Here is a 12,952-nt window from a genome sequence, read left to right as displayed (position 1 = left end):
TTCCAGCTTCTCTCCCTTTCAAACTGCAGAGTGAATTATTTCATATTACAGTTACTGGATCTTGAGGGTTTCCTTCACTTTCAGCTCCCTAATCAAGTCTGCCTCATTACATACCACCAAACCTAGACTTGCCTGATCCCTAGTGGGATCTATTAAAAGTTGCTCCAAAATAAAAATGTTGTCGACATTCCACATCCAAAGCCACAGCACTAATTTTCACACTTACTCTGAAAGCACTCAGCACCACATCACCAGCACTTCTCTCATCTCCTCCATGGTTACTAAATTTTTACATTGATCATCCAGCATCCAGTACCGGATGAACAGAAATTTCTTCCAAATAGTGGGACAACTGAAGCAATTATTCTCAGTTGTTGCCAAACTACATTCCCAGTTACTGACTCCATCACTCTCCCTGGCAACAGTGTGAGATTAAGCCAACACGTTTATAAGCTTAATGTCATGCGTGATCCTATGGTAACCTTCTAAAGACATATTCCGTGCTATCACTAAAGTCCACCTTTTTTCCACCTCTGTAACATCTGCCAACTTCACCCTGTCTCTACTCATCTGCTGTGGAAACCATCATTCATACTTTGGTTATCACCCACTCACGGCTGGTCTCCAATAACCTATCCTAAACCTGACGTCATGTAAAACTCTGCTGCTGTGTCCTAACTTGAATCTAATCCATTTTGCTCATCACCACTGAGTTCACTGACCTACACTGGCTGTCAGTCATCAATGTCTTGATTTTAAAATTCTCATTCTTGTTTTCAAACCTCGCCTGACCTCATCTCTTATTTATCTAATCAACTCCAGTCCTAAAAATCTCAGAGATATCCTACAATTCTGGATCTTTGACCATCCCTGATTTTAATTGCTAGATCTTTGATGGTCACTTTCACAGTTGCTTGCTTGGGCTGTAAGCTCTGGAATCATTTTCCATACCTCTCTAACATCCTTATCTTATTTAAGGCACTCTGTAAAACTTGCCTCTTTGGCCAAACCTTTCGACGTCTGCTCTAAAATCTCATGTGTCATACTTTGTATTATAATGCACTTGTGAAGCATTTGGGGATATTTTATTACATTTAAGCTCACTAACTATGAGATATTGCTGTAGTTTGGTCAAAACACGCCTAGCAAAACCAAAAAGAACAGGTTTACAATTTATTACAGGCTACAAGATTAGATGGGATTGTGGTTCACAAAGAGGAGGTTTTAGCAATTTTGGAAGATCTGAAAATAGATAAGACCACTGGGTCGGATGGGATTTATTCTCATATTCTCTGGGAAGCCAGTGAGGCAACTGCAGAGCCTTTGGCTTCAATCTTCATGTCATCATTGTCGATATGAGTAGTGCCAAAAGACTGGAGGATAGCAAATACTGTTCCCTTGTTTAAGAAGGGGAGTCGGGAAAACCCTGGTAATTAGAGGCCAGTGAGCCATACTTTGGTTGTGGATAAGGTATTGGAAAAGGTTATAAGAGATAGGATTTATAATCATCTGGAAAGGACTAATTTGATTAGGGATAGTCAATATGATTTTGTGAAGGGTAGGTAGTGCCCCACTAACCTTATTGAGTTCTTCGAAAAGGTGACAAAACAGGTGGATAAAGGTAAAGCGGTTGATGTGGTGTATATGGACTTCAGTTAGGCATTTGATAAGGTTCCACGTGGTAGTCTATTGCACAAAATGTGGAGTTTCAGTATTGAAGGTGATTCAGCGGTTAGGGTCAGAAATTCGCTAGCTGAACGAAGGCAGAGGGTAGGGGTTGGTGGGAAATGTTCATCCTGGAGCTCAGTTATCAGTGGTGTGCCTCAAGGATCTGTTTTGGGGCCACTGCTGTTTGTCATTTTTCTAAATGATCTAGATGTGGGTGTAGAAGGATGGATTAGTAAATTTGCAGTGACACTAAGGTAGGCAGAGTTGTGGATAGAGCCGAAGGATCTTATGAGTTACAGAAGGACATAGATCAGATGCAGAGCTAGGCTGAGAAATGGCAAATGGAGTTTAATGCGGAAAAGTGTAAGGTAGTTCACTTCAGAAGAAGTAACAGGAATGCAGAGTACTGGGCTAATGGTAAATTTCTTGGCAGTGTAGATGAACAGAGAGATCTCGGTGTCCACATGCATAAATCCCTAGAAGTTGACACCCAGGTGGATAGAGTTGATAAGAAGTCATATGGTGTGTTGGCATTTATTGGTAGGGGGATTGAGTTTTGGAGCCACGAGGTCATGCTTCAGCTGTACAAGACACTAGTAAGGCCACACCTGGAGTATTGCGTGTAGTTCTGGTCATCGCATTATAAGAAGAATGTGGAAGCTTTGGAAAGGGTTCAGAGGAGATTTACTAGGATGTTGCCTGTTATAGAAGGAAGATCTTATGAGGAAAAGCTGAGGGAACTGAGGCTGTTTTCATTGGAGAGAAGAAGGTTGATAGGTGGCTTAGCGAGAAGTATAAGATAATCAAAGGGTTAGATAGGGTGGACAGTAAGAGCCTTTTTCCTCGGATGGTGAAGGCTAACCCAAGGGAACATAGCTTTAAATTGAGAGGTGATAGATTTAGGACAGATATAAGGGGTAGTGTCTTTACTCAGAGTAGCAGGGGTGTGGAATGGCCTGCTTGCAACAATAGCAGACTTGTCAATGTTAAGGGCATTTAAATGGGCATTGGACATACATATGGATAGTAATGGAACGTTGTAGGTTAGATTGGCACCAGATTAATTTCACAGGCCTGTACTGCACTGTAACATTTTATGTTCTACAATTTCAATAGGAATACTGACATGAAAAGTACATAATTAGTTTTCTACATGTTGCATCAACAGTATGAGTAACAATAAGAGTATTAAAAGAATTCCATGTCATATCTTCAAACTTACCTAAAGATGATCCTCTTCCTGGTGTGCCACCTACAGGGCTGGGGATGCTGCTTTTGTTGGGCAGGTTGACCGGACTAGATTTGTTTAAATGGAAAAAACCCTGGGTGGGTGATGTGGGAGATCGGACGGGTTCTGAAGTCTTGGGTCGGGCTGACAGATTGAGTGGCTGTGCTGCTTCATCCTATGAATGAATCACAAACAAGTAGATTAAATGCATTGAAGGTCAGATTGCTCTGATGTAATCCTCCAATTACTGGAATCTTGTTAAAACTAACATATACATTACAGGCAATTGGAGCAAAACTTAATTTCACTCTTGTACACCCAATATTGTACCCTGAATTTTATCTACATACAAGTATATTCTTTTCCCTCAAATCATAATCATAGCTTTGTCTTCAAACTTATTACTTTAATCTGAGTAGTTTTACCCTGATTGGATGAATCTAGTATCATTTACAGACAATAAATATTCTTGGTCACTGTCATTACAACACACATAGACGTTTCACTTGTAAATAATAGAGAAAATCATGTAGGGATCTGAGCAACACAGGTTATAGTGAGATGTATGGCAGAATCGGACAAGAAGTCCAGTGAAGCTGATCTCGACATTGGGAGCAATTCATGCCATTTTTTCACACTTTCTACAGGTGGCACGATAAGCTTCTCATAAGGCAAGGGTGAATTACTAATTAAGTGCTATTATTGCTTGTTAAACAACTTACTGATGGCCCAACTCACTTCATGAATATTTAGCTTTCTATCTTACCAATCTTGCCAAGCAAGCTATAAACATCGAGAAAAGTTGACATGGAAAGTCACTTGATCCAGATGATCTCAATGTTATAAGTAGGCATAACATGGTTTATGGGTCAGACATGGACACATTCACGCATGCACAATCCAGGTGCATGCCAACCTCTAATTACCTTCACGGTGTAGAGGATGCTTCTGCATTTCAATGTTTCACCAACAATGATCATTGTAAGAACGTTCCACACTGAGGGACACACACCCAGCTCATGGACTGGACAAGGCTGCATCTCTGGGTGGTCAGGTCAGGACACTCTCCACATAAGGAGTGAAGAGTTGAATGCCAGGCAGCCCATCATCACCTTAACTCTTTCTACCCTAATGCGTGGTGCTATTCTTCTGGAATGAGCAAAAGGCAGGGATTAAGGGAGATGAACATGGTGGCAGAACTGTCCTTTCTGTTGGAGGTGTGGAGGTGGCTGGACTGAGTGATTATGCAGTGCTGAGGGCATGCAGGCTTGGTGGTGTTGAGACTTAGATGAAGTCGCTGTAAGAAATAGTGAGAGTGGGAGAGTTTGGCCATTGGTGGGAGATGACTAAAATGGCAGAAATAGACTGACAGTGAGGTATTGGAGAGAATATGAAGATACTTATGCTTGCAGAGTGGAGAAGGTCAATGACCCACATAGCTGCGCATTCATCCAGATAGCTGAGACTGCATTGAACTAATTTTGGACTAGGCTGAGACAGCCTGCTGTTTTGGCCTCCATGTTTGGCCCTGGAGAAGCAGGAAGTCTTGCCTCTGCATCATCTCATCCACCAGGATCTCCAATGCCCTGCCCACAAAGTGGATACCAATTTCCCTCTGTCTGCCATGTCTGGGCCAAATGTCAAGAGCCATATAGGGCTGCCCTAAACTGACAATGCATGTCCAGATGTACATTAGAGAAAGCACAGGCACAATGAATGCTGGAGAATCCACTGGGTAGTGAGTTGTTCTGGGAATGGCGAGTGATAAGGTAGCATCAGAATCTGGTTTGAAAGATGACATAGGGACGCAGTAGGTAATTCATGAGGGGAGTTTAGTAAGATACAGCAATAGATCTCACTAGAGTGTGCATGAAACCCTTCCAAAAAGCTCAATGCATCTTGGATTTAGTTGGAAGGTGAGATTCAGCCCAATGACTCTACTTCATATTATAAAAAATAATTTGGCAATTAGCACTTCATGAAGTTTAAGGTAGGAAAAAGTTCTGCCGGCTCAGCTCTCAAACTCTATGAGGAACAAGCATCACTAAATGGATGTTGGAAAACCCCATAATGAACTCCAAGAGTGATTTCATAAAGTTTCACAAATGCTGCTGCTGCTCAAACTGAAGAAACTAATTATTTTGCAGTAAGGGCAGGTTAAGAAAAAGCCGAAAGAGAGGAAGCAATGAGTAATTGAGCATTGATTTCAGACTGGGAATATGTATTTAGTGGAAAGCCCTGATGTTTGTGCGAGGTTCTGTTTCTAATTTGCATCCAGAGGTACAATTCAAGTTGCTAAGATTTATGGGTGATCCTAAAATGGAAGGGAACAGCTAAGTATATTAAAGCAGACAAGAGTTATGTTGCTTCATAATCTTGATTTTAAATTGAGATCCCTGCATTAGAAACCAAACAAAACAATTTGGGAAATGTAGAATTGCTTTCCCTACCATTTGTTACCAAACCCAATGCTGTAATGGTAGACAATGGCTTGGTAGTTTGTAGGATGCAGTAACTACTTATTAAAACACATCCCTCGGGATCCATACAAACCGCATTCTTGTGAAGAGAATGTTGTTTAAAAGAAAGGAAAACTTAATGGCACACACTGCTAGAGAAAGCCATTCATTACTCACATTACAGCAGTGACCACAATATAACAGAGTGCAATGATAAGCAGTTACTTACAGAAACTCTCTGTGCGCTTTCTCATAAATTCTAAAGCTAATCGCTTCTATAAATTGTAAAGTCTAAATTATCAAAGATGAACAGACAAAAATCACCACTGGAACAAATTTGAAATATTTCAATGGACATATACGTTGAGCTAAACAAACTCTTCTTTATTGTATATATTCAGAAGAACTTCAGTGTTGGGGTACCAAATGCTGTGTACTGTATGGAAGCATTGCAGGGTAGATTGTTATCTTTCATTGCTGGGTGGCAACCAGGTAGTAGCAGAGCTGCTACTTGCTATCCATCCTGTCCAATATTTTCATTTTCATTCATTGAGCTTTCTTCCTGGCGATGAAAGTTCAAATCTACTCTCAGAGTTAAGCTCTCTTGGGTCAACTACAATCTCAGTCAGAGTGAACCTGGGCTATTTTGTTCGAACATGCCCCATCTTCAGACCTCACAAAAGCTCAACTTGCTACACCACTGAAATATTTATATTACAGCGGCACTGTGGCTCATAGCACCAGGGACCCAGGTTTGATTCCAGCCTCAGGCAACTATCTGCGTTGAGTTTGCACATTCTCCCCACGTCTGCATGGGTCTCCAGTTGCTCCAGTTTCCTCCCACAGTCCAAAGATGTGCAGGTTACATGAATTGGCCATGCTAAATTGCCCATAGTGTTCAGGGATGTGTACATTAGGTATTTTAGTCAAGGTTAATGTAAAGTAATAGGGTAGAGGAATGGATCTGGGTGGGTTACTCTTTGGAGGGTTGGTGTGGACTTGTTGGGCCTAATGGCCTCTTTCCACACTGTAAGGATTCTATGCTTACCAAGATAGACTATGAACTTGGGGTGACTTTGCAGTAATTTTAAGCTTGGGGCTAGTTTCTATTTTAAAAACTGGGTAAAGGCTGCCCCTAACTCATTTGAGAAAAGTCTTTACAGCCCAGTGAGATTTGCATCACATTTCTGTGTCCATGCTGGAGTCAAACCTAAACTCATATGGGTGTAAATGTAGTGACCTGCTTACGTGACTCAATCTCCCAGATGTAATGATAACCTTGAATAAAAGATTGCATGGACTCATGTATAATTGAGTCAGCTGGTTAAGCATGTCTTCTACTGTTTATTGGGTGGGTGGTGGTAAGGTGGAAAATAAAATGGAATTCCTGTTTCTCATTACTATAAAACAACCTATGGTGGAAAATGCACTGGCATGAATGACAGAGAGCAGGGATCAATCTCTATAATAATGTCACACTTTATTGAACAGTCTGTTAAAAGTCAATGTCTGGGCTCATACATGAAGAATTATCACTTAGGTTAGGTACCAGAAAATATGTGCACGTGAGAACCTGATACAGTTAATATTTAAACCAACATGAGAAAAATGGGAGATAGAGCAAAAAGAAATATGTGTTATTTTCTTTTAAAAGTCTCTCATTTAAAATTTATGCATTTGTGTATCTGTAACTAGATCATAAAAATTGCTCCTTTGATAGTTTCAAAAAGCTGAGGTATTAACTGGGATGCATTGCATAGTTAATTGGAAAATATAGAATAACAAAGACTGAATACAACATCTGATCATTTGGTTGGATGGTACATTTTACCTCAGGGACAGAAATGGTTCTCTCCTGTAACATTCAAATAAGAAGCTAATTAGCCAATTCCTAAAAGATTTAACTAAAGGAAGGCTCATTAGTCTCTCTCTGTACTGCCTTTATTTACATAAACACAGTAATTTTATTATTGTAATGTCAGTGTTTACTCATGTTGACAAATGTAATTTGGAACTAATACACTTTGCAGATCTTACTCTCCACTCAACTAAATCTGAAATGTATTCTAACTAGCAAAAGCTAAATATCCAATTGTATATTTCTGTATTCAAAGCTGAGCTTGTCCTTCCATGTAGATGCTTAATTTAATCACTTACTGTGAAATTATTGCCTCTGGTTTAGTTGGTTGTGGGTATAAGTTCAACACTAATGCTTAAACATAGAACTTAGGGGCTCAGTGAAGTAAAGGCAGAGTCCTACACTATTATGTGCCATCCTGCAGAACATACATTAAACACATACTAAAGATCCAGCTGTTAGTTCCATAGGTTTAGGTGAATAATAAATACCCTATATTATGGAACAATTCTCATAAATATGAGTGCTGTAATATTGCTATGGTTTGGGAGTATGTGCTTAATTGAGAGTAAAGTGAAGGGGTCATGTGACCTGTCCTGTAGTCTGTTGAACAGGCCAGGGTGACACAGCTGTTACAAATTAAAGGGAGACTCAGGTTGTTTAGCTAGAAAGAAGGCGTAAGACGTTTAACTTAGAGACAACGGACTGGATATTACATATTCTCAGTTGGTTTTTATTGGTAGGGAGGGGTGAGCTTATTAAAAGCTCAATTGACCCCCAAATAACCCTAATTTTACCTTGTCCACACTATAATAGGGTTTGCAAGGGTGACCTATTTTAATTTTTTTTAAGTGATGGAATGACTTTTTGAGGTACTATCTTGAGAGGATACCCTATATGTATCAGGATCACCCCAGCACCCCACCATCCTAAACCTCTACCCACCCACCACAAGATAATACTTCCTTTCTTTCTCCCTGCATGAGACATTAAAATCCACCCCACCAGTCACCTTGCCTCTCTACTTAGAGTTACTCAACAACCCCAGCCCAATGTCCCTGACTAATCTTGGTCAGGGTTGTATTTGGCTCTCTCTTTGGAATTGTTTGTGGTTCTGCCAGTGTACACGACTCAGTTCTGGCATTGTTGGGGCTTGGCCTACTTAGAGTTGCCAGTCCCACTCTGCACACGCTCCACCAACTTAACTAACCCAAGGTTATGTTATGCCTGTGGGACTGGCTTGATCTGTGGGTGCTGCCAATTTGCTTGCAGTTGGGGATGTGGGTCACCTGCCTTTACTATGAATTTCTGTGCAATCGTTGCAAATTCCATGCTTAGTGGTTAGACTGGAAGGTCTTCAGAACGTTGGGTTTTATAGAGTTATGCTTTAAATTGTCTTTGCTTTTAATTTGCTTCTAAGACAGCACTCGGAATACAGTTGGAAACTTGTGCTCAAATTGAAAAGACCAAATTCATGAGGATTTGAAATAAGGCTGCAAGATGTGATTACCCTGTAAGGAGAATTGCCAGGAAAAGCTCCTAGTAATCCTTGGTTTAAAATTTACCAGGCTTCAAAAGAAATGAATGGAATCAATGGAAGTAAAGCCTCAGGAGATAAACTAGGTGTTTACCCTAGATCAGGGAAAATAGCATGGTGACTTAAGGGACACAATGATGGGTTTTTCAGTTGTGTTAAAAGTGTAAAAGGGAAACTACAGCTCTGTAGTTTGAAGTATAAGTTGACTACCAAGTTAATTGTGATTTTAGATAATTTGATCCAAAGCTAGATGGCAAAGCATGAAACAAGATGCTGATCCTTTTCTTGATAATAGGTTTATTTACCTGCCTAGAACCACACTATCCCAATCAACTGTCTTTATAATTTTTATAAAGTCAAGCCTTCAAACCCAAGGTAGTATTTGGTGATGATGTGTTACAGTTTTACAAGCATGTTATAGTCTGGAGCAATGGATAGTGGTGATACAGTCTTTGACATTCTTTCCATCACACAGCTGACCAGAAAGTTCTCCTGGTTTTGCAACCTGCCATTGGCCTGTGTTAAATGATTGGCAGGTTGATACGCAACTAGCTTGGTCATGTTACGAATACTCCTTCTTTGACCATCAAGTCCTGAAATAGGACTCAAACCTAGAACTTCTGCACCAAGGCAGAGAGGCTCCCATAGTGGCACAGAATCTCTAAATCATCACTCTAGGTATGTGTATAATCAATTCCCTTCCCCGGTGTATTCTCGCAATATAATTAATTGTACATAATTCTTAAAACAAAAATTAGACCCAAGAACCTGATCTGTTGAGCAGCTGGTGAAAAAAGAAGTGCAACAAGCCTCTGATCCTGCAAAGATCAACCTACACTCCTCTGATGTGGGGCCAACAGAGCTAAGAATATTTCAGATTACTTTTCCTGTCGTGGAGAAGTGCATGCTAACACCTTGATCTCTAATTCTTCCATTAAAATCCATAGCCAATACTCTCGCTTTAGCTTTATATCCTATTTTGAAGCATTTTTCTTGTATGTACCCATCTATGTGACAAGGCTAGCTATCCCCTTTTTGTCACTTTAAAATAAGCTCTGAACCCATCTAACTATCCGATTTTTATTATTTTGCCTCACCTAATAAATAATCTAAATCCATCAAAACCACTCAAAACATCTAATTACTTCTACCTGTGTTTCAAAATTGTTCCATAGACTTTGTTGTATTGTATTGCCTAGCCAAGTTACTAATCCCTAAGTTTTCCTGAGGTACTGCCCACAATAGATTTCTCCCTCTAAAAATTAAAGGGTCTGTCTCCAGCACACAGTGATTTCCATGTGCCAAACTCATTTTCAAATCTTTTATTTAGATTCACTACTTTTTTTTTGTTTTCCACTGTTTTGCCTCATTCTGTCTGTCCACTGATCTTAGCTCCTATCCAACATCTTGGACATTTAGTCACTGTTTTAATTTTCTAGTAGCTTTTCATGAATGATCACATTCTTTCATTCATTCATCTCTGCTTGTGTGTATGTCCCCTCAGTACCAACTGTGAGTAGTTGTCCTTTGGGTATTCTATCCTGGTCATTGCATCAGTATCACTTTTGCCTCATCACCTCCAGCATATTATGTACAATATACTGTTCCTCAGAATTGTCAAACATGAGTATGAGAGGTAGGGGGTGCCTCATCAGCCTCTAATTGCTCAGATTCTGGAAATTAGTAAGCAATTTTGATTAATTGAGATTAATGCATCTTAGTAGTTTGAATGGCAAGTTGGAGAAGCATCATCTTCCCATCATGCCTTACAACCTTACCCAGACCTTTCCACTCATAACTCTTTTCTACTGTTTATTCAAAACACAGAATTAAAGTTTATCTCAGATAGTCTTTTGCAAATATGTACTGCTGGTTGAATTTTCTCTGAAACATCTGCCATGATGATTGCCTTTCTCCCTCCATGCAGGACATTTAGTTGCATTAAAAAAATGAGTGGAATTAATTGTGGTCTCATCTTGGCTAGCAAATCATCACACAGCACAAAAGGTATGTAACGGTTCCTCCCAAAGACCAACTGATATGGACTATAATTCCCAACTTGCTATCAACCATTTGGAGTAAGTTATTTTCATGGACTGCCCACAGTAGGGCTGATGTTAACCTGTGATTTGCTTGGTCGAATAAGATCAAATGGGGCTCATCCATCATTGTGTGATTTCATTTTTTTTCATTTGCATCTGGAATGAATTGCCAGAGGAAGTGGTGAATGCAGGTATAGTTACAAGATTTAAAAGACATTTGGATAAGTGCATGAATAAGAAGATTTGGAGGGATATGGACCAAATGCAGGCAAGTGGGACTAGTTTAGTTTGGGAAAATGGTCAGCGTGACTAGTAAGACCAAAGGGTCTGTTTGCATGTTGTATGACTCTATGACCAGTGGTGACAACACTCTTGCCCCATAAATGCCATGCAATGGACATCCCCAACTAAAGAGACATCAAAAATTAGCCCTTGACAGGCAATGACATTACTATAATTGAATAGCTCACTATCAACATCCTTGCATTATAATTCACTAGAAACTAAACTAAACAAGCCACATAAATTCTGTGGCTACAACAGTACATCAGAGACTGGGAATTCTACAGTAAACAACTGATCTCCTGATGACTCAAAGCCTGTCCACGCACCATCTAGAGAGCAAGCTAGGAGTAGAATGAAAACCTCTCCATTTGCCTGGGTGAATACAGTTCTAACAACAATCAAAAAGCTCAATACTACCCCAGAATAAAACAGCCTGCTTCATTGGCACCCAACTTTTTACATTTTCCTTGACATAGGAATGATGTTTCAATGTTTAACACCTTGACTTCTGCTGTAAGTTATATTTTTGTAGATGTAGGTAGAGTCAGACTCATCTCTGATGCCACCATTATCAAGTAATCTACTGAACACTTGCTGTCAAGGTTCAGAAATGTGAAATATCTACCTGGGCAAGGCACTGGAAGTATGCTGGCTCATCGCAACACAAAGGATATGTTTTGGAAATTACATAAGAAAAAGAAGGGGGAGAAGGACATTAACAAGATGGATCCCAAAATAGATCTTTGATACAAGGGTCAATGTAACATGGTTGAATATTGAATAGAGACCTTCTGTAAAAAACAAAAATGAAGGATTTTTCTCCCACTGGAGCTTAATCACACCAATCACATGGCATATCAGACGAACATTTTTGATATTAAAAGGTGAAATCACTCCCAAATTTCAAATAATCTCATCTACCTTCATGTTCATATAAATTACACACCTATTATTGCAGTTGGAAATATAACATCTTCTGGGTTTTTCATGGTATTTACCAATGATGTTACAATATTAAATTGCTTGCATCCATATACCACCAGGATAATTCACATCAATGAATTATAAGATCTAGAGATACATGTTTTTGACTAACTTGAAGAACCCAAATTTGCCTTTTCATTTACATTTTCTGACCAAGTGAGATATTAATATGCTTCATAATTATTCAATGTAGAAATGTTAAGAAAAGTCTTCCAAAGGTAATTGCTCACCTTGTAGAATGCTTTTTGTTATAATTACATCATACATCTCAATATGCCAAAGGCTTTTGGGCATTATTTAAATACTATTATTTTGCATTGTGCTCAAGAAATCATGGAACAACACTTTCATGCTGACTTTAGTAACCTTGTACCTTACCTTTAGCAATTTTACTAGCTCTGTCAGTTTATAGTTGTATTGTTGATCATAAAATAAGTTTTCTGCAATAGGCTTATGTCCACTGAGAATTGGATAGATATGCATCAAATTCAACTGGATCTTTACCACCCATCAGGCCTGAAACTAGTCAATTAAATGCTCAAATGTCTTATTTAGTTTATATTTATGTCCATTCTGCTCTCATCAGTTCTGGTTTTGTTGTCTGTCTGTCTCTTTGGTAACTCATGAAGGGATAGATTCTCTAAGATCCTTTGACTGACACCAGAAATATTTACTGTGACATTTTGCTTTTGTGCTTCAATTTTGAGCATCTTGGTAATGTTATCCTTTTCTACTTATTTTCAGGGCTGTACTTGCATTTGGAGACTGTTGTTTAAATTCACTTTAAGAAATTGTTAATTTCTGAGCTTTTATAATTTTATTGCAATGGCATAAAGCCACTCTTATCAATGTAAATACACTAATCACATAGTTTTTCACAATAACATATTT

At 39.2% G+C, this 12,952-nt stretch overlaps 1 protein-coding gene across 24 annotated transcripts in view; it reads right to left on the bottom strand.

Moving 5' to 3' along the window:
* sox6 (SRY-box transcription factor 6) overlaps window positions 1-12,952 on the bottom strand; it is a 636,702-nt gene that overhangs the window by 59,733 nt on the left and 564,017 nt on the right. For all 24 annotated transcript variants that reach the window (XM_087996501.1, XM_087996502.1, XM_087996498.1 and 21 more), the window contains one exon: window positions 2,891-3,071. In XM_087996501.1, coding sequence (XP_087852627.1) covers window positions 2,891-3,071 — 181 coding nt within the window. The remainder of the gene's footprint in view (window positions 1-2,890; window positions 3,072-12,952) is intronic.

This window comes from Chiloscyllium plagiosum, unplaced genomic scaffold (genome assembly GCF_037043375.1).
Source record: "Chiloscyllium plagiosum isolate Xiang-an unplaced genomic scaffold, Cpla_swu_hap1 HiC_scaffold_18, whole genome shotgun sequence".
NCBI classification, from domain to species: Eukaryota; Metazoa; Chordata; class Chondrichthyes; order Orectolobiformes; family Hemiscylliidae; genus Chiloscyllium; species Chiloscyllium plagiosum.
This window is presented reverse-complemented; position numbering and strand designations above follow the sequence as displayed.